Raw genomic sequence first — 25916 nt, forward strand, 5'->3', positions numbered from 1 at the left:
AAACTGAGCTCACTGGGAAAAACTCAGGGAACTTTTTCTCAAAGTAAATACCCCAAGGGTGTATTCATGGCACATTTTGCTAAGGCATTAATAAACTCCCCCCAGATCTTGCCGCACTGCTGCAGGCATTTAAATCATTTATAATAATGACCATAGTGTTTTGCACAGAATGATTATCAAAGTATTTTTTGATGGGCTTATAAATCTAGTGGTCCTGAGAGGCAAGTGACATGAATTTAGTGTATTCCAGGCAAGGGATAAAATGGAGGTGACGCAGTTAAAATGAACTTTGGTGGTTTCTGTTTTGCACAGTGGCCTCATTTGTGTATAGTTCCCTCACTGTAAATCAGTTTCTGCCATCTGATGCCTACTTGCCCTTCCCCTTCCTGCCAGGATTGCATTCTAGGTTATGAGAGTGGTCATCCTGAATGATCAAAACATTTGAGTATTTGGTCAATAAACTATGTTCTTATTTGAATCTTAAAATATAGGGGACTTAGGTATCACCTATCTGCTGCTTCCTTTCAAGGGCAGACAAAACCAAGGTGTTGAGATGTTAAATAACTCATTTAAAACTCTGTCCCTAGTCTTAGAAGTCTGTGCCTCATGGCCCCCTTCCTCTGGTTTAGAGCTGTTCTCCCTGAACCCTTGAGATTGCAGAGAAAGTGGGTATCTCTCTTGCTGTGTACCCTTCCTCAAGCTTGCGGCTTGCAGTCAGTAGCTTCCAGAACTTTTATTCATCCTTTATCCCCAGGTGACTCGTCTGGAGCCTGGCATTAGTTGGAGCTTAACAAATGAGGGAAAATGAAAGGAAGAGACCCAATTTATGTCAGGGGGGGTCTCTGAAACTCTTGAGGGGCTTCTCTTCATTCCCTGTGTCTTTGGGACACCCTGGTGTCATGCCTTGGACAGAGCCCAGAGTTAGCATGTTCTGCACAGCTCTGTGTGTGTGTTGGGGGCGTGGTGACACTTGTCTCTAAGGGCAGGGACCATTTCTTGAACCTTTGGTGTCTTGTCTACAACACACAGAACCATGAAGGGCACACAGTGAGCTCCTTCATGCATGTTTGACTGATGGGGGTCTCTGTGGTCTAGTCAGTTTCTCTGGTTTTGTTCTATGGAAAATACTAAAAAGATGCTGCCTTAATATCACTTTGATGAAATCACACGGGAAAGAGAGTAAGATTGTGATCTTGTTCTAAATGGGTAACATGAGAGTTATCTTCCATTCTCCCCAGGATAGCCTCTGCAGTGTAAGGTAGGTGTCTGTTTTCATCCCTTTTCTATATCTGGCTGCCAAAGCTCTCATATTGTAATTATTTTGCTGATGGCATCAATTTTGGTTGTGCTTCCACATACCTTTGAAATTAAGTCTCCACCATGAGGTGGCTCAGTAGTAAAGAATCCACCTGTCAATGCTGGAGATGCAGGTTCAATTCCTGAGTCAATAAGATCCTCTGGAGAAGGAAATGGCAATCTACGTCAGTATTCTTGCCTGAGAAATGCCATGGACAGATGGGACTGGTCGGCTACAGTCCACGGGGTCGCAGAGTCAGGCATAGCTGAGCACACACGTATGAGGTTCCACCCTCAGCCCATTCTGGGTTCTCTTCCCTGTCACGGGAGCCAAGACATCTCATAATAGAGACGCTTTGCTGGCTGCGGGTGGGAATAGGAGTGGGTGTTTACAGGATCACCTGGAAAGTGATTTTCTTTTTTAATCCCTAGATAGAAGCCCAACTCAGGATGACTAAATTGGGGGAAGAGGATGATGGAGGTCTTTGCTCAGGGCTATATCTTTTGAAAAATTTCTCGATGATTATTATATATTTCCCCAGCTCCTCATTTGAAGAGCTGACTTAGGGTTTCCTTCAAATCAGGGGAAAAGCCTGACACTCAGTGGAAAACAACTGTTATATATTAAGTACTTATTGTTTTGGCTTCCCTCGTGGCTCAGATGGTAAAGAATCCTCCTGCAATGTGGGAGCCCTGGGTTGGGAAGATCCCCTGGAGGAGGGCATGGCAACCCACTCTAATATTCTTGCCTGGAAAATCCCCATGGACAGAGGAGCCTGACAGGCTATAGTCCATGGGGTCTCAAAGAGTGGGACACGACTGAACGACTAAGCACAGCTTATTGTTTTATGTGCCCAAGCAAGTGATTTAATCCCTTTGGTTTTTCACAGACTCACTCCATTAATTCATCAGTGGGATACCTTCAAGGTGTCAGGCTCTCTGATAGGTGCTGAGGCATCCAAGAACCATAGTTAAGAAGCAAGATGGCTGGAGTCTGTAATAGCTCTGCCACTTTTGGCTGTGTGGCCTCAAACAGATTGCTTATGGTCTTTCATACCTCAGTTTCCCCTGCTCTAAGTGGGGATAGTCATCGTCCCTACCTGATCAGCTGAGAGGATGTACGATAGATGATAACTGACAGCTCTCACTGCAGTGAGGAGGACAGTCCCACCTTCAGAGAGTGGATACCTGCGTGGAAGCCAGGATCAAGTGAGGAAGCACCATGGTCAGCGTACATGACATTTGACCCCATCGGTGCTTTTCCCATCTCACCGTATGGTCTTCCCTCTCTGTACACTCCACCCCCCATCCATACCTCATTTATCTGTAAGTGAGGAGCTCAGCTGTATGAATTTTTCCAGAAGTATCCCAGAATTCTGTATCACAGCTTGTTAAAGAGTGAGGCAGTATCATTATCATGAAAATCAGTTTTGGTCAGAATCACAGGATGATGCTCCTGGGCCCTCCTGAGAAGCTGCTGGCCCTTATACCAAAAGGCCCTAAGTTATGGTCCTTTTCTGCAATTACTTTCTGTGCTGTCATCTCCATTTGTGGCCTCCTTATTTTTATCTCTCACTACTAGAGTAGAACCAAAGGTTACCAGGAGAAACTAAATGACCAAATGTGTTACATCAGTGTGCTTGATTTTATGCAAACAACTTGGTAATCAGTCTGAGTTCTTGAGACTGTTATATCCTTCTGACCTATCCTCTGTCTCCCTTTTCTACTTTTAAGGCTCCTGTGATTACAGCGAGCCCACCAGGATAATCCAGAATCATCTTCCTATTTTAAGGTTATCTGATTAGCAACCTTCAGTCAGTTCAGTCACTCAGTCATGTCCAACTCTTTGTGCCCCCATGGACTGCAGCATGCCAGCCTTCGCTGTCCAACACCAACTCCTGGAGCTTGTTCAAACTCATATCCATCGAGTCGGTGATACCATCCAACCAGCTCATCCTCTGTCGTCCCCTTCTCTTCCTGCCTTCAATCTTTCCCAGCATCAGGGTCTTTTCTAATGAGTCAGTTCTTTGCATCAGGTGGCCTAAGTATTGGAGCTTCAGCTTCAGCATCAGTCCTTCCAATGAATATTCAGGACTGATTTCCTTTAGGATTGACTGGATTGATCTCCCTGCAGTCCAAGGGACTCTCAAGAGTCTTCTCCAACACCACAGTTCTAAAGCATCAGTTCTTTGGCACTCAGCTATCTTTATAGTCTAACTCTCACATCCATACATGACTACTGGAAAAACCATAGCTTTGACAATATGGACCTTTGTTGGCAAAGTAATGTCTCTGCTTTTTAATATGCTATCTAGGTTGGTCATAGCTTTCCTTCCAAGGAGCAAACGTCTTTTAATTTCATGGCTGCAGTCACCATCTGCATTGATTTTGGAGCCCAAGAAAATAAAGTCTGTTACTGTTTCCATTGTTTCCCCATCTGTTTGCCATGAAGTGATGAGACCAGATGCCATGATCTTCGTTTTCTGAATGTTGAGCTTTAAGCCAACTTTTTCACTCTCCTCTTTCACTTTCATCAAGAGGCTGTTTAGTTCTTCTTCACTTTCTGCCATAAGGGTGGTGTCATCTGCATATCTGAGGTTATTGATATTTCTCCTGGCAGTCTTCATTCCAGCTTGTGCTTCCTCCAGCCCAGCATTTCACATGATGTACTCTGCATGTAAGTTAAATAAGCAGGGTGACAATTAAAGAGCCTTGATGTACTTCTTTCCCAATTTGGAACCAGTCTGTTGTTCCATGTCTGGTTCTAACTATTGCTTCTTGACCTGCATGCAGATTTCTTAGGAGGCAGGTCAGGTGGTCTGGTATTCCCATCTCTTGCAGAATTTTCCACAGTTTATTGTGATCCACACAGTTAAAGGCTTTGGCATAGTCAATGAAGCAGAAGTAGATGTTTTGCTCGATCTGGAACTCTCTTGATTTTTTGATGATCCTACAGATGACAGCAGTTGACAACCTTAATTCCAATACTGTAATCCCCCTTTTCATGTAACATACTAGGTTCTGAGGCTAGAATGTGGACACATTTGGAGAACTACTATTCTGTGTGCTACAGCTGTCTTGTTCCTTTTTGTTTAATTACTTATATGTTTCAAAAAAGATTAAAATGTGTAATACCTTTAAAATGAAGAGGAAAAAAATGGAGCAGGGAGAAAATTAGAGGAAATGAAGAGTCAGGGATGAGGTTTAAACACAAAATCGACACCAATTTGTTTCCTAGAAGTGGGCCATGATTTTGGCTTTGAGCTTTTCCTAGGAACTTGAAAGGTGAAGCAATATCAGTTACATTTTAACGTGTCATTGAGTAAAATCCAACTGATTGTTCAGATGCCCAGATGATACTGAGAGAACTTCCCAGGTAGCACTAATGGTAAAGAACTCACCACAAAGAAGACACAGGAGACACGGGCTCGATTCCTGGGTTGGGAAGATCCCCTGGAGTAGGAAATGGCAAGCCTTTCCAGTATTCTGGCCTGGAAAATTTGATGGGCAGAGAAGCCTGGAGTGCGACAGTCCATGGGGCCGCTAAGAATCAGACAGGACTGAGCACAGCAACAACATCATACTAAGATGAAAGAACTTTCTTCTCTGGGTCCTTCAGAAAACAGAAAAGAATAATGAGGAAAACCTTTGCCATGTTTATGGTAAACACAGAGATAGGTTTTATCCGGCCATTTCCTTTTTACTGCTTTCTATTTAGGTTAAATATACATTCCTTTGAAGATTTCTTCCAAGAAATGTTGTCTAGGGTCAGCGCAAATCCAGGGATTGGAAATGTCTAGAGCAGCAGTTGCCATGTGATGGATGGTTCTTATGCCCTGGGGGCTCTTGGGGTTGCCCTAGGCTTTCATCCTGAATAGTGGTGATGTCCTTTTTAATGTTTCTATTTTTGAAAGTCATTAAATATAATATATATTTACAAACATAATCTCCAATTCCTGTTTAAGATGGAATGGTTTGAAAGTCTACCAGCATTTATGAAGAGCTTATATTGTGGTCAGTAGTTCTAAACCAGAAACCCAGGAAGTTTCTGGAAGTGATATGTTATAAAAATATTTATTTATATCCCTAATAGGCTGTTGGTTACAGACACAATAAGGAACACTGAGGTCAAAAGTAAAAATTTGATCATTTTACTGACAATTCTGCCAGTTTTCCTCCAGATTATCTTCCTTCTAGCCAAAAGTTGGATTCATCTGATCAGGATTCTTTTGGCATATCTTACAGTATTTTTTTTTTCAATCGATATTTAGAAAGAGAAAATATTATGACTGTGATAGTCATTTTGTCTTTTAATTTATTAGAATTAAAGATTCATACACCTGCAATGTGTTATTTGTGGAGAAATGCTTCCAAGTAGCTGGTGGAAACCACCTGTCTTACCCTGATATTTAGAAACAAAACAAGGAAAACTTGAAAAATAAACTTATGGGGAGTTGGAGATGCCAATTAATTATACCCTTCCTTCCTTCTGGGTTCTAAAGTAGAGGGAATAGTAGAAGCCAGATGAAGATTACAGTACCAGCTTTATTAGAGTAAGCTGGGTTGGAAGATGGATCTTGGGTGTAAGACTTCTGACCCATCCTAGATGGAAATCTACACAGCTGCCTGGGTGTTGGCCAAGAAGCCATGGGCAGACTCTGCTGGGTAGAGAAGCCCCATCTCTTTAACTCCTGGAGGCAGGAAACCCATCCGTCCAGCCCATCCTCTCCACTGAGATGCTGTCCTTCCTGCCCCAGAAGGCCTGTGAGCACTGATAGAGTGGTTTTAGAACCCTCTGTGGTTCTTACTGGGAAGTGGAACACACATTCTGCATGAAAATGTGTCCAGAGGAAGTAAAGGGTCCTCCTTTTATAAACCATTTGATTTGTTGTTAAATTCACATATAAGAAATTGGGCTGTTTCCTGTCTGGTTTTGTTTCTGGGACTGATAATTAGATTGCTTTCTGGTTTTGAATAGACATTGGGTCCCCACCCCAAATGTGTACTAATATGACTGTAATTGTGAAATTGATATTGTTGACTAATCATATATTTTTCTCATATAATGAGCCAATTGTGTGTAACAGCCTAAAGAGGCAAAAGGTAATTTGTCATTAATCATTTTGCACATGAACAAAGATGGTATCAAAATGAATGAATTTCATAAACTAATATCGTTTCAAAAATGAAATAGGCATTAAGAAATATTTAGAAAGTTGCTAAGGTACGTGTGCTTGTGCGTATGTGTGTAAGAGAATGAAAGATGATTAAAGAGCTCATTTGTTACAAAAGGTTAGGCTAAGTCAATCTAGAACAGTGGATGGATGAAGTCATCCTTCAAATAGAGTTTCTTTCAGAGAGAATTTTAGTCATCCTTCAAAAATAATTCCTTTCAGCAAAACATTGAAAGGCTTAGAGTGGCCATAAAGTCAGTTATGTGCCCTGGAAAATACCAGAATTAGAAGCTTTTCTAGAAACTTGAATATTGGTTCACATCATCTTAGGCAAAATTAAGCATCCTCTGATAAGGATGGTTACTTGAGTTGAAGACTATTTCACTTTGAAGTCATCTGGGACAATAGTCAGAATTGTTAAGCAAGTTTTCTAAACTGAGCGCTTCAGCGATTATAACACAAAAACCCAGTAACCCCCTTTCCCTGATGATATCTAACTTTGAGCAGCACAGAGTATATGTTGGGTTGCTGCATAGAATGATTTGCAGTGTAGAGTTACTTGCTGTATCAGAGTTAATGTTGAAAGACATGGATCCAAACCATGTCTTGGATTTTAGCAAAATGAATCAAAATCCTGCAGATGCCATTCTCATTGACTGGATGCATCTTACAGTAACTAAGTCTATAAGATAACTGGTTTTCTTGAAATGCCTCCAGTATATTCAAAAGTAATTTGTTGTTGTTTAGTCACTAAGTTGTGTTTAACTCTTTTGTGACCCTATGGACTGTACCCGCCAGGCTCCTCTGTCCATGGGATTTCCCAGGCAAGAATACTGGAGTGGGTTTCCATTTCGTTCTCCAGGGGATCTTCCCGACCCAGGGATTGAACCTGCATCTCCTGCATTGGCGGGTGGATTCTTTACAACTGAGCCACCAGGGAAACCCCATTCAAAAGTAATACCAAATCATTCATTTCTTTGCACATTAAAAAAGAAGAATTATGCTGTTTTCTCCACCATACCCCACTGGAAATTAGTGTCTTAGAGGCTCTCATTCTTAGTATCCTGGATGAGATAAAAAGCTACACATCTCAAACTTTAATGTGCAAATGCCTATACATCTTGTTTTAAATGCCAGTTCCAATTCACTTGCTCTGGGATTGGGCTTGAGATTTCCAACAATCTAGCAGCTTATCTCAGTGCTGCCAGTCCACAAGTCAGACAAGGTTATAGAGGTGCTGGTTACTAGACACATTGGTAGACATTGAGGTCATTATTTTAGCCTCAGATAATCTCTCATCTTTGGAGCCAAATGCCAAGGAGAGATTAATAAAAGCCCTAACTGTCCAACATTCTATTTCAACATGTCCTTCCACAGCACAGAGGTCTAACAGGGCTCTGTAGTCATCTAGCCCTTCCTGAAAGGCTGCCTCCTTGGGCAGGGTGCCTTGGGCATTGACCCGAGAAGATCAGCATGTGATTCCTGAAGGAGAAAACCAGAGGGCCTTGCATATATATTGTCCAGTAAACAGCACACCTGCATTTGTACAGAGAAGAGGGTTTATCTTTGTAAATACTGGGTAGGCTGTGTTTTGGATCCCACTAGATAGGATTCATAGACTTGCTAGAAAGGATATCTTTCCAAAGATGTAATGGTTATCACATCTGCCTGTATATTAAATAAAAATACCCTTGCTTGGGAACACCTCAGACCAAGTTAATCAGAATCTTTAGGTATGAGACCTGGGCATCTTTTTTTTTTTTTCTCTTAAGGAGCCCAGGTGATTATTGGGCTTCCCAGGTGGCTCAATGGTAAAGAATCTGCCTGCCCATGCAGAAGACACAGGAGATGTGTGTTTGATCCCTGGGTCAGGAAGATCCCCTGGAGGAGGAAATGGTAACCCACTCCAGTATTCTTGCTGGGAAATTCCATGGATAGAGGAGCCTGGCAAGCTACTGTCCATGGAGTTGCAAAGAGTTAGACATTTCTGAGTGACTAAACACACATGCCGGGATTCTTAAATGCATCAGGGTTGAAAGGTCTGGATTTAGGCAGTTCTTAACTTGGAGGGCTTCCCTGATGGCTCAGACGGTAAAGTGTCTGCCTGCAACACGGGAGACCTGGGTTTGATTCCTGGGTCGGGAAGATCCCCTGGAAAAGGCAGTGGCAACCCACTCCAGTACTCTTGCCTGGAAAATCCCATGGACGGAGGAGCCTGATAGGCTACAGTCCATGGGGTCGCAAAGAATCGGACACGACTGAGTGACTTCACTTTCACTTAACTTGGAGGGCAGGAAACTCTCCTCATTTAACTTGAGATAATTCATCATTTGTGTAATCCTGTAACTTGTGACCAGATATTTGTAGTTATTGGGACAGCTGACCTTGGTTTATATATTAAGGGACAAGTAAGCTTATAATCTAGTGTTGGGTGGTTAAGTTCTTCTTTAAGAAAATTTAGCTTTGGGGCATTTAAGACCCAGGATCTGCCAGAGTCCAGGACTTTGTGCTTCATAGGGATTTGCTATAACCCCATTTTAGAAGTGATGGGGAATTCACTAAACTGTTTGTGTTTGATAAGCCTCCGACTGGCACCTCCAGTGGTGTGTGCATGTTTGCGTGTGCGTGCACTCATCTTCTCACTCACCAGCTAGTCTTTTTTTTTTTTTTGAAAAGAGCTTTTAACTTGCTGATCTTTATCAGATCCAGTGCTCAGAGAGCTGTGCTGTTTCTGCAGACAGTGCAGATAGAACACTTGTGGTCCAGCACTCAGCCTGTGCTCCACCCAGGTGGAGGAGTAGGGTTCTGGGCTGATCGGGTTCTGGGAGCACTTGTTGAATAATGAGCTTTATCTTGAGGCATTGTCCTACTTTCTGGAAGTAATTTTGATGATCTTTGTGACCCTGGTTTTCCAGGGTTCTCTAGGGCCTGTTGTCATTTGTAGATGTTTTCTACATATAGAGAGCTGCCAGAAATCTGATCCTCAGGGGGGAAAAGTACATTTCATACTTTTAAAATTCCTCTGTGGCTTTATTGTCCTTTGGCTCTGAGTGGAAGCGAATATTTGAGTGTTTCATCCAATGTTGGGGGATCAACAGATTTACACACTGTGTGATCTTCTCACAGACCATTCCTCTTTTCTTCCTAGAGAGTCATTATCAACCTGTCATAATGTGTGTTCATGGTTTCCTGGGCTGGAAGCCAGATGACAATCCTTTTCTATTTAAGACTGTCTGATGTAGCATCAGAGATTGTCTTCTCAAAGCTTCTTCCCTGTGCCTTGATTTGTAGACTCGGATCTCTGTGGAGTGGAGCCTGCATGCCATGTACTAATTAGTAAATGGGGGCATAGCCAGCCCAGGCATGAGCTCCTTGGCAGTTACCAGGATAGCACTGGGACTGAAGGATGTGGACAAAAATGAGACTCATCTGTCAGTCAGCTTGGGACAGCATCAGGAATCAGCTGCTACCCCTGCTCTGCCCTGTCCGTCTGTGGCCTCTAGTCTTAGCTCAGGGCTCTGAGCCTGCGCATCTTCAGGGCTGGTGACTGACTCCTGAGTTCTCTTGGTTTGCTTCTTCTTGCTCTTCAGTCTAGTCCTATAGCCTCACCTTCCCTGAGCCTCATCCAGTGGGGTGGGTGATGTCCTGCTGGTATGCTAAGGCAGTGGTTATCAACCTGGGTGCTTTTATCCTTTAGGGAACATTTGACATTGTCAGGAGGCACTTTTGATTGTCACAGTTGGGGGTGGCAGGTTCTATCTAAAGGTGTCTAGTAGCTAGAGGACGGGGTGCTGTCAAATTCCTATAATGCACAGGACAGCCCCTTATGACAAAGAATGATCTGGCCTCAAATGTAAGTTGTGCCAAGGATGGAGACCCCTTGGATTAAATGGGTTTGTTTCATTTTTCAGGGACCCATGCTTTTTGTTATGGCTTAGTAGACGTTTTCCGAATTCTTGGACTTACTGTGGTTTCATTTTTTGTTGTTGTTGATGATGGGAAATTCTGTCAACTGTGAATAACCTGTGAGCCTGGTAAATGAAACTTACAGAACAAAGATATTATCTGATCCAGAAGTGACAGCTTCCTCTGCATTCCTTTGTCATCTTTCCTTTTTGTCCACTTGCCCGTAATGTGCAAGCCTTCTGCCCAAGAGGGGAAGTCAGAATACAGTCATCACGTGCCTTTCCAAGTGTTTTCCTTGCCCCTCTGCTCCCCCTAGTGGAGATGGCCACATACACCAGAGGATAGTTGGCGGTGGAGATGGGGAAGGGATGGAATAGAGAGGGTGGGAAGGAGGGCCTGTTCTGGATACAGAGTCACTAGCTTTATTACAGTATTTGAAAACTTATTTATTAATTCCAGTTATGGAGCTCTGAACTACACTTAGTCAACAGTGTAACTGCAAGGCAGATCTTGCTTCAAGTGGGCATGGCCGGCCGTTTCCCTTCTGTCTGTCCACATGGAGAATGCAAGTGCCGCCTGATAAATGCAAACCAGGCACAGGGCTGTCTTGGTTTGATCACTTCAGATGTAAAAGGCATGGGTCATATAAAACCTAAACATCAGAACCACCCCCCGCCCCCGTAGCAAAGGTGTGTTGTTTTAGCCGGTGTCTTTGGTTAGTGACTCAAAATAAGACTTGTTTAGCCGGTTCTAAAGAGAACAGTCTGTTTTCACTTCAAATGTGTTTTTCCTGTTTATAAAGGACTAGAACATGTCAGAGGATCCAGTCAAGAAGGTGGACGAAGAGGGCCCTGTCTGTACGTGTTCATCAGTGCCTCCAACACTGTTGGTTCCTGGGCTCCTTTGCTCCACGAATTGGGAGGCGAGCTCATGGTTAGCACAGCTGTCAAGGACTCACACCTCAGACTGGGGGCAGCTGGTGAGTGGGCCCTGGGACTGGCTTCAGGTTGGTGGCACTGAACCATGCAGGCAGTGAGTATCCACCTTTGGGGCATCTTCCTAGGAATTTGGACTTACTTGGGAGGAAAAAATTGTTTTGGTTGTCCTTCCCTCCTGCTCAGCTTCTCCTTTTAACAACAGAAGATACCACATTTAGAGCAAGACTCCCACCCCAGGCCATCTGCCTGCCTTGCACCAGTAATTCCATGAATGTATGTTTTTCTTTTCACCTGCTGATTCTCCCAGCTTCTTGAGCTTGGTACGGTGTCACAGGTCCTTACTGTCACTGGACTGTGGTTTCTGGTTGGTGTTTCATTTGGTAAGTTTCTTCCCCTTTGAGTTTTCTGCAGGCAGCTGGGAGATACAGCTTGGTGTGGAGCAGATCAAATGGGATCAGGAAGCTTGAGTTATGGTTTGATTCTGACTCTCATTGGAAAGCAGAATGTTTTCTGGACCTCAGTGTCCTTCTCTGTGAATGAAGAGTTTGTACTTGGTTATTATTTTCCTAAGCCAGATCTCAGATGTAGTATCCCAGTCTGCATACAGCTATTTTATATGCTTTAATTTATCCTACTTCCTTTTAAAGTAGATGACTAGGCCAGTGAGCTACTCTGGAGAGGCAGAATTAGTGAGATGGTGTGCACTCGTATCTAGTTAGCACACAGTTGATTTCTGTGCTGAATTTTGGCTGTAGAATAGCGGAAGTCCAGATTCACCCTGATAGCAAATGGTAATGGCTACTATTTTTTAACACCGGGCACTCTTAAGTTGCTGTTAATGTAAATTCCTCCAGAGGCTGGAAAGAGAAGTGGTGGGGAATTGTTTCAGAGTTGAGTCATTAGCATTCTCTAAAGACTGCTATTATTACTTGTAATGAAGAATGATCAGCCAAAATGTTTCTGAAACATACAATTTATTATGGACCCTCGTCTGGCATTTAATCTGGGTCTCCTAGTATTTGGTATCATGCAATCTTACATGAGTAGATATGTGGACCTGAATTTTATAAAACAAATAAGCAAATAAGACCGCTGCCAAGCATTAATTTTCCTACCAAATTAGCATAAGAATTCAAAGTTTAAACTCCACATACAGAGGTATGTGGAAGTTTTGTTGAGAATCTATAGTATAAAACTTTTCCTAACCAAATTTTTTAAAGAAAAAAATGTTACACTAAGGTAGACAATTCAAATGAGAACATTTATAGAACCTCAGAAACGTCTCTGGGGACCCTAAAGTCCTTTGGAACACAATTTGAAGACCAGTAACCCCTATTCATCTAGTTTACCAGTGTGTTCTGTGGTTCCACAACTTTCCCTATTTTACTTATGCAGAACCTGAGACAGATTTGTCTACAGTCCCACAGTGCTAATGGGTGGGGCCAGCTGTGGATTTCCAGGCCGTAGATGCAGGAGTTCTTTCAATTCCCCTTCATCACCCTTCTGATGTCCTGGGATCATCTTGGATACCCAGTGATGGAACCAACAGCCTCTACCTAAGTTCCCCCCAAACTTGTTTCCCCTCCCATCCCTTGTCTTGGACAGCTTTTTGGTGCCAAAGTCACTGCCCCTTCTAGAATTATTTCCTGAAACTTTTGTCCCTTTTTTTCTTTTTGTGCCCATCTACCACCGCATCCCCTTTAGTTTAACCCCCATCTAGTCAAGGGCATAATAATCGTTCACTGCTATGTGACAGATCTAAAAACTTCTAACAGGTGAGGTTAGCTTACATTCTCAGAGTGTCCAGCTTCTTTGTGGTTCACCCCAGGCGGTGGTCCCAGGGGTCACTACTCATTTGTGTTTTTGTCATCCCTGTCATCCCATTCTTTCATCTGACAAACACATAATGACCATCCCCAATGTGCAAGGCAGTCCCATTCCTAGCACTTCCTGTCTCTAGGGAAGTTACAGAACCTGTATGGGAAATGAAAGAAAAGATTATCCAACAGAGAAGTAGTTAAGAAGCTCTTTCGAAGGAGCACATACTTCTAGGGGATGCTCCAAGGAGGATGGGCCCTCCTCAGTCCAGGGATCCAGGGAAGGTTTTAGACAGGATATGGGGTTCATTTGTGAGAAAGTGATGGGGTTTCCAAGGCAACATGGATGACTACAGTGGACTCAGGATTTGTGTGTGTGGTTTTTTTTAATAGTTTAATGTATTTTAATAGCAAACTTAAAAACATGTACTTGGCACGTAGGACAACTCAGAGAAGTATAGTGAATGAATGGAATCTACTGTATGATAAAAATGCTACAAATACCATTTAGTTGCAGTCAGTAAGAAATTTACCTGTTTTTAAAAAAATCCAAATGCTGGCATTGTCCAGAAAATTTTAACAGGTTTATTTATATTGTTATCAACTTGAACTGCTGAAACTTGTTCACTGAAGCATTTTGACTTGCATTAATGCTTTACATCCCCACATTTATATTAAAAATTCACGGAAATAAAAGTGGAAAAATTGCCAATACTGATTCCCCACCCCCACCTCATTTTCCACTTGCAGTTATATACTTAGTTATCTTTTGACCCTCATGGGGGGGAAATAGTTTAACATTCAGAACTACAGTAATAGGAAGACGAGAATTTTTCTTAAATGTTTTTCACCATAGTGGATTCTTTTTTGTTTGTTTGTTTGTTTTTCACCATAGTGGATTCTTAAGCAGGATCTCCAGGGATGTGGTGTGCTAGCTGGATATTTTTTGGCATGATGGTTACACATTTGGCATAGATACAATCCAGGTTGATGTGTTTTAAAAGGCAGCAGGTCTTGCTTGCCTCCTGCAAAGCACCAGTCGCTGCAGTCTGGAAGCACAGAACTGTTTTGCAGTCCTGAGCAGTTTCCGGCACCAGACGCAGGAATGAAAGTTTGCGAATCAGTTTCACCAGGCCTGTAACAGTGAGGTTTCTCTACCCTTCTAATAGAGGGCACACTCTTGTGAGTGGCTTGCGTAGCCAGTTGCTTCTTTGATGCTTTACCGTGGGTGGATTTCCTGGCAGTCTGTGTAGAGACCTCTTTACTTATCTTCTTCTGCCGCTGGAGCTTGGTGGGCTAGAGGGTGCACTGGCTTTGGAGAGCCGGAGAGTGATGGTGGCATGGCAGCAGCCTCTGAGAACACAAATAGGATTTCTTGAATATTACTGCAGAGGGGGAGGCAAGAGGTAGGCCGTGATGGCTGCCATCCAAAGACAGGTGGGAAAATCGGGTGACCCGTGATAGGACAGCAGAGCTGTGGGAATGACTAAGTTCAGGCGGTGCTATCCATGTATATGTGGTACCTACGGGCTGTGTCGGGACTGTCTTGTGGGCCTGAGGAAAAGGTCTCCGTGGCTGGGGCTGGTATTGCTCCTGAAGGGATAGACATTTCTGTCTTCATCCATCCTCCAAAGACACGGGTCCTGATGTGACAAATGGTCTCCCACTAATGTCAGCCTTTGAAGGAGCTTCCTTACTGCTTCTTCAGTCTGGTTCTGTCCAGAACAGGGCTGATTTTGAGAGTTTCTTCAAGTGTGTTGAGAAATTGGCATCTGGCATGCAAAGCAGGCCTCGCCTTGAAGAGTGAGTGATCCATAGCTGAGAAGGGTTAGCAGTGTCTGGTAAACGGGTGGCAGGTTTCCTTGCGTAACTTCCTTCTGTTGCAGAGCCTGTGGTCAGCCCTTAGTAAGGGTCCAGCCCTTATCTCGGCTGTGGAAGTAGGGGAAGGGGTGGGTCCTGACTGGGGCCACAGTGCACCTATTAGGCTCCTCTGCCTGTTTTCAATTCAGCTCTCCCTCCTACCCCACCTTTGGAGGTGGGCTTGCTTGCTTTTTGTTTTTTGGGAAAGTTTTATTAAGATATGTTTAACATATCATACAATTTTCCCATTTAAGTATACAATTCAGCGTTTTTCGTATATCCACAGAATTGTGCATCCATCACCACAGTCCATTTTAGAACATTTTCACTACCCCTCAGAATAAACCCTGCAAGACTTAGTTGTCCCCTCCTAATTCCTGCCCCCGCCCCCCGAACCCTAAGCAACTACTGTGTACATTCTACTTCTAGGATTTGCCTATTCTACTAGACAGTTCGTATAAATGGAATCACATAATATGTGGCATTTTGTGACTGCCTTTTTTCACTTAGGATTTCTGGGGATCATCCATGTTGTAGCATGTATCAGTGCTTCATCTCTTTTTATTGCTGAATAGAACAGATTTGCCCCATTTTGGTCATCCGTTTGTCACTTGGTGACCATTTGGGTTTCACTCTTTGTCTATTTTGAATAACGTTGCTGTGAAAGTTCGCGTTTAAGTTTTTGTGTGGACGTACGCTTTCATTTCTCTCAGGAGAATCCCTAGGAGTGGAGTTAGCTGGGTCATCTGATAACTCTGCTTAGTCATTTGAGTAAGTGCCAGACAGTTTTCCACATCGGTTGTACCATTGTACAGTCCTGCCCACAGGATATAAGGGTTCTCCTATTCCTACATCCTCACCAACATTTGTTCTTATTTGTCTTGTTTGATTATAGCCATCCTGACAGAGGGGAATTGATATTTCATTGTGCCTCTTATTTGCATTTCCTTAAAGGCTAGTCATTTTGAGTATCTTTTCACATACTTTTGTTTTTTAAATTAAGATGTATTTCCTTGTCAAATGTGATCTTTGATCACATTTCAAAGGGAAACCATATTTCAGCATGTTGATGAGTGGATGGGAAGGGAGGGAAGTGATCACTGTTCTTTTAGGAAGTGATTTTACCACGTCTGGGTTTTCAGACGGTCTTTTTGCCCCTGGCATGTATCACCTGGGTGGGTCCTGACTGTCCCCAAAGCCAAGGCAGAGAAGCACCACCTACTATTGGGTCCTTGCTCAGTTCCTGGGCCTGCTCTTTCCTTTGCTTAAACTTTGCAGCCTTGAGCGGCTTCTTCGGGGGTTCATTAGGGAAAGCAAAGCAGGGCTTCTTGTATGAAAGCTGACAGGTAATTCCTATCTGCTTTGGGGGCTCTCCTAAAATAGCAAAAGAAAATTACCCTAGGCTGTCTTTCTTGGTAAGCATCTTGTTTGCTTGCTCTGGGAAAATCCGTTCAGCCCTGGGGTGACATCAGCTAACTGGCATGGCTTATTGAAAAGGAAGTGCAGCCACTTCCTGGAGGGCGGGGGGGTGGAGAGGGTGGCTTCTGAAGCCTCAGGCCTGAGGATGGGAGTCCTGTCTTATCCCTGTTCAGTCCCCGGAGTGAGGATGGGAGTCCTGTCTTATCCCTGTTCAGTCCCCGGAGCCTGATGGCTACACGTGCTCAGTGCATCCTTGTAGCGGTGAATGCAGGTGCCTCTCAGCTGGCCCACATGAGAAGGGGCTGAGTGAAGTGCCACCGAGCCTGGGTAACCAGCTCATCCAATCTGTAGGGATTTTATTGGTTCCCTGGCAGCATCGTTCTCTGAGAACACAAGTGGGGAGTCTCTTAAAGGTGTCATGGATCCCATACAGAAACTGGTTAATAGTCCAGGTAGACAGTGTTTTACAAACTTCAGACTAGGAGGGAGCATCATGCCCTGGAGGGAGGGGAGGAGTCTGAAGCGAAAGGAGCTGGTTGGGGGTGAGGAGGGGGAGACAGGCTTGGTTTGGATGATCCGTGTGATGTGGGGCAGGGTCAGCCAAGTCTGGGGAGCAGCTTGAGGGAAGACAGGGAGACCCTGGGGGTTAAGGGGCTAGTAGACTGGCGGATGTGGAGGGTATGGTGGACCAGAGAAACTTACGGGATGAGAAAAGGGAGATACCGCCACACGGACTGGCAGCACCATGGTGAGGCATTGTGAGGGCATCTGCCTGTGTTCAGGGCTCTCAAATTTGAGCGGGCATCAGAATTGCCTATTGAAGTACAGGTTGCTGGTTGCTATTGCTATTGAAGCATAGGTCCACCCGTCCTACCACTTTCTGGCCGCCTCCAGTTGCTGCTTCAGTAGGTTTGAAGTGGGCCCTGAGAATTTGGTTTTCTCACTGATGCTCCTGCCGCTGCTGAGTTGGGGACCACACTCTGGGAACCACTGGCTTAGAATTCAGCAGTTGGTAAACTTTTTCTGTTAAGGGCCAAGAGTGAATGTTCTAGGCTTTTGAACTACGTAGGATTTCAGGTACATATTCTTCATTGCTTTTCACAACCCTTTAAGCCTGTTCAGACCATTCTTGGCCATAAACAGATGGGCAGGGAAGAGGAATGATCTAGGGAAGGCAGGGCCTGCTTTGGTGCCTCCCGGGCTGGATGTCTGTAGATTCTCTCTTCTCTGCCATGTAGGTGATCTCCATGTTGTTTTTTTGTCTGTAAAACAGACATAACATTAATAGTTCTTACCGTATAGGACTGTTTTAAGAATTCAATGAGCTAAGGCATAAAAAGCATCTATCACAGTGCCTGGGACATCACTAGAATTTATTTATCATTTACTATCAGTATCAGTAGAGGTGTTACCAGCTACTGATGATGGTTGACAGGCGAGGAAAAGAGAGAGGAAGACCAGCACAGATCTGGTTCATTATAGACCCTGAAAGCTAACTGCTCCAGGGTCCCCTATCATTTCTTCTTACGCTGCTCAGGAAGAGGAATCCTTTGACTCACAACATAGGCACACTCAGAATACATCCCGGGTCAGTCCCTCGAAGGAGGGGATGCTCAGCTTCTGCTTTCACACGCCTAAAGAATCGTGCCATTTGTGGGCTGGCTGGTTGGTGAGCCCAGGACTCTGAGAAGGGGGCCCATCTGTGCCACTGCAATGCATTTGTAACCCAGGCTTCAGCCTCATTTGTTGGGAAGGCTTGATTCAGGACCACAGTGCAGCCTGTGCTGATACCAGATAGCATCTGCTGCATTGGTATTGAGAGGATGCCTTGTAACCTCTCATTTTGCCCCATGATGTGATTAAAAATGAGAACCACAAAAAAGCAGGCTGTCGTGTGCCCCACATTTCCTGTGCTGAAGTGTGCAAGTGAGAAGTATGGTGCAGCTTTCACTTGTATAGCTGGCATGAAAAGATAGTCGGGTACCCCTTGCACAGCCTCTCTGTGCTGCTGTCTGGGGAGAGGCCACCTGGTGGCCCTGAGAACTTCAGCTCGGCTCTAGACACTGCTACTGAAAGCTGACCATGCTCAAATAATACCGGTTGCGGGGGGTTGCGGGGGGCTCTCTCTTTTCCTTGTCTGATTACCCCCTAGGGGGCATCCACTTTCTGGCTCACCTCTCCAGCTGCGGGCTCTAATCCTTGCCAGAGCACAGAATCTTGACTTGGTAAGTTCAAGTTTCACAGGCACAGAAGTGCCTGCTGGTGATACGACTTCACCCTCCTCTTGGGTTTTTGCTGACATTCAGTAAAATATCCTTCTCTCTCCTCCCCACCTTGCAAAACAAACTTCCTGTTTTGAACTTGGTCCAGACTGGAACAGCCCTGCTACTACACCTGTGAACATGCGCAGACACACATTCCTCCCCTCCGTATTTGTACAGCTTTCTGTCGACCAGCCAGATTTCCCCTCTCGGCTTACAGATCCTAAATCATAACACGAGATAGGCTACCGGCAGATGAAGAAAAAAGGAAGTGCACATTTCAGAGCTGTTTGAATGAAAACAAGGCTCTGGTTTATTTCGCCGTGTTTTGCCACGAGGACTCTGCTAACTTTCCCCCTTCTTCACAGCAGGATGGAAACAAGGCAAGGAAATCAGCTGATGCAGGAGCCAGAGTGAGTCGAGGAAACCCGCAAACCCAGCCAGTACCATGAGCTCGCGTCTCCCCTCTGCGCTGTAGGAACCCGGGGCAGGCGAAGTCGGCAGAAAGCAATGGCTTTCTTCACTCCGTGGAAGCTGTCCTCTCAGAAGCTGGGCTTCTTCCTCGTGACTTTTGGCTTTATTTGGGGTATGATGCTCTTGCATTTTACCATCCAGCAGCGAACTCAGCCCGAGAGCAGCTCCATGCTCCGGGAGCAGATCCTGGACCTCAGCAAGAGGTACATAAAGGCGCTGGCTGAAGAAAATAGGAACGTGGTGGATGGACCCTATGCGGGGGTCATGACGGCCTATGGTAAGTTCTGCACTGCCGGGGCACCTCCATCCAATTCTGCTTTGCCTCCGAGGGACCCCAGAGGCTCTCACACTTGGTCATGGATTGAGTCTACCTCTTGCCACTCCCTTCCTGGCGACACATTGCACACAAAGGGACACCTTGAGAAAGTTAAAGCAGTGCCCTTTGGGAGCTTCTGACCTCTTAGACACACTGATGCTTAGTGCCTGGAGCAGTGGGGCTTCCCTCTTGGAGCTCTGTTGGTTGTATTTGCAGCTGGCTCCTCTTCGCTGGACACATGGCTGGATTGCATGGTCTCATCTGGGAGGATGTTCAGGGAATGTAGAAAAATAGTCTCATTATTGTTCCCTAAACAAAACTTAATTAGGATGGGTAGGGGCGAGGTAAGGAGGGTGAGGAGGAATGTTCTAGGCCTGCCAGAAAACTCAGAGCCAAATGTGTGCCTCCCTCCGGCCAGTACGCACGTCATCAGAGCCTACATGCTGATCAGTAGTTTTAACCTTGGGTTTCCTCACAGTTTATGGCTCTCTCGTTTCTTGCTCTTGTCTCTGATTGCTCTCACTTTGAAAGAGATCTTTTGGTACTCGTTGCTTTTTTTGTCAGGTGCTCGAAATCCTTTTTGAAATGAGGTTGAGTGAAAAGATATGCATATGGAATATTATTTTTCTTTCGGCAAAAGTTAGGCTTAATATAGAAAAGTTGGAAGCTGTAGACAAACCAAAAAAAAAAGATTAAGGAAAATCACATATAAATCTACAACTGTGGGAAATAGCCACAATTAACATTTCAGTGTATATCTTTCTGATATATATATGTATATACATACACACTCACACACAAATATATACGGACACAAAATATTTACCAAAGCATACACAAATACAATATGGGGGCTTCCCTCATAGCTCAGTTGGTAGAGAATCTGCCTGCAATGCAGGAGACCAGGTTTGGTTCCTATGGTCAGGAAGATCCTCTGGAGAAGGAAATAGCAACCCACTCCAGTATTCTTGCCTGGACAGAGGAGCCTGGCAGCCTACAGTCCAGGAGTTCCAGGAGTCAGACACGACTTAGAGACTAAACCACCACACACATAAAAAACAAAAACTGCAAATGAAATTTGGATCAGACCGTGTTTCGGAGAATCCAAGTTGCAGCCCTCCCATGGTCACTGAGTATTAGAGTGGACTTAATTCGCAGTGGATGACCTTTGTGAAGTCGTGCAGTGACAGTTCTGGCCATTGAATGGAGACTTCAGTGGCCTCAAGGTTTGGAACCCGAGGTATAATATAAATCAGATACAAGGGTGGGGTTGGTTGAGGTGGGAAACATTGATGGACTACTTTAGCGTTCAGATGACGATTCCTGAAAGTGTGCAGCAACAGGTGTTGAACTTTGAGTTCAAACACAGGAGCTGTTGTTGTTTAGTCACTGAGTCATCACCAACTCTTTTGAGACCCTGTAGACTGTGGCCCTCCAGGCCCCTCTGTCCATGGGATTTCCCAGGCAAGAATACTGGAGTGGGCTGCCATTTCCTTCTCCAGGGGATCTTCCCAACCCAGGGATCAAATCCATAGGAGGATTCTGTGCTGCTAAGCCACTTCAGAAATCATACTCAATTGTACATATATGTTTTTTTCTTTTTAAAAGAAATCCAAGAAATATGGTTACTTTTTAATTATATATATACATATTTTTTTTGGTAAGGAGGAAATGGTTGTTTTTCATATACAATGTGGACTTTCTTTTTCAGTGCCCACTATTTGAATGATCACACAATCTGCTTTTAATCCAGTCTTTGAGGATTTGGCAGTGTCGCAGTGTCTGTTGGCACTTTTTTTAATACATCTAAATGTCACCTTTCTTTGATCTGATGGATCAAAAACTGAGACTAGTTTGAGAGCTGATGTTGAAAAACCACTAGGTAATTTTTTGGAGGGTGGATTTTAAATTATGTGTTGACTTGGACCTTCTGTATTAATACCCAAATATTATAGATAAACCATCAGAAAAAGATAAATAAAGCAAATTTTCACTGTTGGTGTTTTTATTGTGTTACAAGTAAATGTCATGAGTAAAACAGGTACGGCTTTCCAATTTCTGGTTCCATGCATTCCATGTTACACATTTGGAGAGAAAGGGGTCTAGTCCTGTAGTAATTTCCTCCTGTTTCTCTCTCTCAAATCTTTATCATGGAAAGGAAAAACCACTTGAATGGCAAATGCATAGACTTTTTTTTCCCTAGTTGTTGGCAGTGGTTTTATTTCTTGTGTACTGCTAAACATCTCATAGCGTGAGTTTCCTCCACACTAAAGAGCAATGATCTGGTCTTAGCTTTTTAGCCTCACAGAGACAGTATATTTTTTTTAGAAAGTTATTGAAAACTTCCGAGTAGCCTAGATAGAATATCAACTACCTTGTATGTTTATAATCATAAGACTTTGGAGCTCAAAGAAACTATAGAAATTTATTTCAACTTTCTCCCTTTACAGAGGAATTTTAGCAGAATAATTCTGTTCCTCAGAAACAACAGAGAAACAACCAAACAGCAAGTCTAACCTGTTTTTCTCTTTCATCTAATCAACTCAGCCTGCCAATCAAAGTGGTCCTTGGAGCTGAGGTTCAAGAATTTAATTGGACTGTGCATTTGTGCTTGAGGTTTGGGGATCATCATGAGATGAAATCTTACCAAGACACAGGCTTTCATCTCAGCACCATTGACATCTAGAGCCAGATAATTCTGTGCATGGTGTATCTTGTAGGATGCTTAGCAGCATCTCTGGTGTGTCTATCCACTAGCATCAAAAATATCTCCAGGCTTGGGGGGCAAATGTTCCCCTCTCCCCACCTTAGAGAACCACTGAACTAAGACTGAAAACAACAAACCCGTCTAACAGCATCTTCTCATGGAAGTCCTCAAGCAGATAATTGAATTTTGTTATTTAAATCTTGCCAGCTTGGTTCTCCCTGGTTCTCATTTCTGGGCACCAGCAACTGGGATTGAGCCCCGTGGTGCAATCCAGGCCCAGTCCTGAAGCTGGAGAGCCACTGTGAGGGTATGCGATCCCCTGGAGTCCATCACTAGCAGCTGTGGGCATGTCGGTTGCTGGGCAGCTCTGGTGGGTGAGGTTATATGTTGGCTGGAGATACAGAGACTGCTGGACATTCAGCGGTGTAGCTGGGCTGGAGGCGTGGGGATGAGGATGCATGAGCCATTGGTTTGCCATGTTTTTCTGCCGCAAATGCAGCCCATGCACAGAGCATCTCCTGGACGTCTGCTCTGGGACAGTGAAGAGCTGACCCTCAGTGGCTGGGACCCGTGTCTGATTTGAATGAATCCAATTGATAGACCACCTCCCCCTCAAAAAAAAAATCCCTCCCTTCTCTCGTCCTGTATTGGTATAATCAGAGGCTCTTAATGTGTCTTCAGGAGCTGCAGCAGGTGTTTGAAGAACTGTAGTAGATGATTTGGGGGCTTCCTAGGTGTCACTAGGGGTAAAGAATCTGCCTGCCAAAGCCGGAGACACAAGAGACGTGGGTTTAATCCCTGGGTCAGGAAAATCCCCTGGAGTAGGAAATGGCAACCCACTCCAGTAGTCTTGCCTGGAAGTTTCCATGGACAGAGGAGCCTCATAGGCTACATAAGTCCATGGGGTCACAAAGAGCTGGACACGACCGAGCACACACGCACACAGCAGATGACTTTAGATTATTACTGACTTATTAAAATTTCTGACTTGAGATGCTGGAGCAGAAGTGTTCAGCAAACTATGACCTGTGGGTCCCATTTGGAACTCTGCCTGTCTGTGTAAATAAAGTTTGACTGAAACACAAACACTGTCATTTGTTTATAGCAACTAATAACAGACAAACGTGACAATACCAGGATTTATTTCACATAACATCTAAAGTGTGCTGACTCTATCTTTCAGGAGGCTCCATAGTTCATTCTGCAATGCTCATCTGATCATATCCCTCCTGTGTCAACAATTTCCCAGGAATCCCATGGCCTTGGGCCAGACCTTCTTGTTTTCATATGGCTTTGAAAGGATTTGGAACCCAGCATTCCATTGTTCTGTATTGTCTGTGGCTGTTTGCTGCGATAGTTGGAAAGCTGAGTAGTTGCTGCAGAGAGTACAAAGCCTAAGATGTTTACTCTCTGGTCCTTTGCCAAAAATGTTTGTCAGTCTCCAACAAGATTGCAGTTGGTTGTTCATTTGACTAATCCTCAGACAACAGTAGAAGAACTTTCAAATGATATCTCCTCCTCCCCCAACCCTGGTCTGGTGATACAAAAAGAGATTTCTGACTTTCTTTTGGGATTTGGTCACTCAGGAGCAGTGCCTGGAAGATGTCCCTGGCAGCCTGTGTGGAACAGTTGGAGCGTTCATCCCTGGGGTGTGGAGGGCATTTCTGAGTGCTCCCCTGTCACTGTGGAGAGGAGTGTGTAAAGCCAGCGCCATCCGCAGCTCAGCCTCCAGCATGACTGGCAGGGCCATGCCTGTCTGTGATTTCTCAGGAATTGCATCACAAATGGTGTCATTCGCTCTAGTCAGTGCCGGGCTTGTTCTGAGGTGAACTGATGTCTGTCTCCAATGGCCTGACCCAAATTCTGATGTTCTTTTCTAGTAGGCCAGGCATGGTCCATCCTGTTCTCAAAGTAATAGAAACCTGGGCTGATGAGACACACCTCTCCCCAACCAAGGGGTCCATCCTCACCCTATTAACCTTGACTCTTCTCACTTGATTCTCTGTATACTGGGATGCTCTGACCGGGATAGGTCACCAGCTCAGGCTGAAGCAGTCGAGAGCCCCAGCTTCTCGGCCAGCCCCCCACCAATATCCTGTTTCCGTGCTGCCTGCTTCCTCTTGGCTTCCAGGTCTGTCCACATGCTCTGCCTAACCTCCTGTCTCCTGGTTCCCTGAACTCCTTGGGCCTAGACTGTCCCCTAGATTGGCTGTTACCCTTCTAGCCTGCCACTCTGGACCATGTCTGTGCTGTGGGCCAGTATCTGTCAATGCCATCGAAGCTTCATATGCACAGCTGGGAAAACACCGTCAGGGTTCCTGCTCTCATAGAAGTTACACTTACTTGGAGGGAGAAGTAATATCCAAGAGAATGACAGATAACAGTAAATTCCAGGAAGAAAAATGATTAGAGTGGAATTTTTTTTAAGTACTTGTGGAGCTGTTGATACTTTGGAAGAGAAGGTCAAAGAAGGCTTCTCCTGGGAGGTGTCTTTTAGCCCAAAGGATGCCGAGGAGCTACTGGGCGTGGTGGGAGATGGAGGCAGATCAGGCCAGGCAAGAAGCATGGTGTATGCCAGGTCCTAAGGCCTTGGGCAAATTCTGGGAGATAGTGAAGGGACAGGGAAGTCTGGTGTGCTGCAGTCCATGGGGACGCAAAGAGTCAGGCACGACTCAGCTACTGAACAGCAGCAGCAGCAAAAGCCTCATGTGCACTCCTAGGGCAGAACAGAGGCCACTGCAGCTAGAAGAAAGTGAGCACGGAGTAGCTTGGCTGGTGCTGATGTGGAAGAAGCAGGCAGAGGGCGTGGGTGCCGTGGCTTTGCAGGCTGTGGTCTCGGTGAGATGGGAGTGGTGGGGGTGAGATGGGTGGGTGCCCTTCTGTAGAGCTCAGGCTGTCTTGCCCCTGCCCTCCTGTCCACTGTCATTTCCACAGCCGGGTAGGGAAGTAAGAAGGAAGGGAGTTCTTTCTGTTTCCTTAGGGACGTGGGGGTGGAGAACTAGGGTGGAGTTTTGGTTGCTGGCCAGCGGGCAGTGGAGCAGTAGCAGCTTTGGGCTTCTGTGGCCCCCGTTGGCCTGGGGATGTACATTTCCAAGACTAACACCATTTAGTGTTAGGAAAAAAAAAATGAACTTGGATTTCATTGGCTAGGCCTGTGAAGATTTGTGTTTTTTTGTTTTTTTTTTTTTAATTTTTTCTTTTTGCCTCTGTTCCTCCAAATTTGATCAAGGGACATTTTTTGGAGGGCTGGGTGATATGGGAAAACCACCATTGCCCTTGAGGGAAATACATTCTTCTTGGAGTGAACCAGGTATGGGGTTAAAAAAAAAAGAGAGAGAGAGAGATGGGCCATTTGGTTGTCTGAGGAGGCCCTGGTTACTCTACAGTGATATGGCTGGTATGATTCAAGAAAGGGCTCTGCTTTAAAAGCTTGGAACCTGAAAACAGGCCTCTCTGGGGCTTGGGGCTTTGCCACGGAGCCTGTGGTAGAGGCCTGGCCCCCACAGCGTGCCCGTCTGAGCTAGGCCAAGTTCACGGGCACACCCGCCCAGTCTGGATGTCTGAGGAGGACCTCGGGTGTGTTTAGGACAGCTCTGTAATCAGAATCTGGGTCTCCAGGAGGCACTGGAGACTCTTTCTTGTTTTCCCTTTGTTCTCAAGCTCTTTTCTTCACACCACACTGCTGCTTCTGGTCCTGGCTGGAGAAGGGAACACAGGTGTTGAAGGGATTGGCCTCAGACTCAGATCC

General features: G+C 44.8%; 1 protein-coding gene across 4 annotated transcripts in view; it reads left to right on the forward strand.

Moving 5' to 3' along the window:
* The window catches only part of MGAT5 (alpha-1,6-mannosylglycoprotein 6-beta-N-acetylglucosaminyltransferase), a 399290-nt gene that overhangs the window by 132260 nt on the left and 241114 nt on the right, over positions 1 to 25916 (forward strand). For 2 of the 4 annotated variants that reach the window (XM_070389588.1, XM_070389571.1), the window contains one exon: positions 19040 to 19422. In XM_070389588.1, coding sequence (XP_070245689.1) covers positions 19182 to 19422 — 241 coding nt within the window. In that variant the 5' untranslated portion in view covers positions 19040 to 19181. The remainder of the gene's footprint in view (positions 1 to 19039; positions 19423 to 25916) is intronic. The other 2 variants (XM_070389598.1, XM_070389581.1) reach the window with 1 other exon arrangement.

This window comes from Bos mutus, chromosome 2, assembly GCF_027580195.1.
Source record: "Bos mutus isolate GX-2022 chromosome 2, NWIPB_WYAK_1.1, whole genome shotgun sequence".
Lineage (NCBI taxonomy): Eukaryota > Metazoa > Chordata > Mammalia > Artiodactyla > Bovidae > Bos > Bos mutus.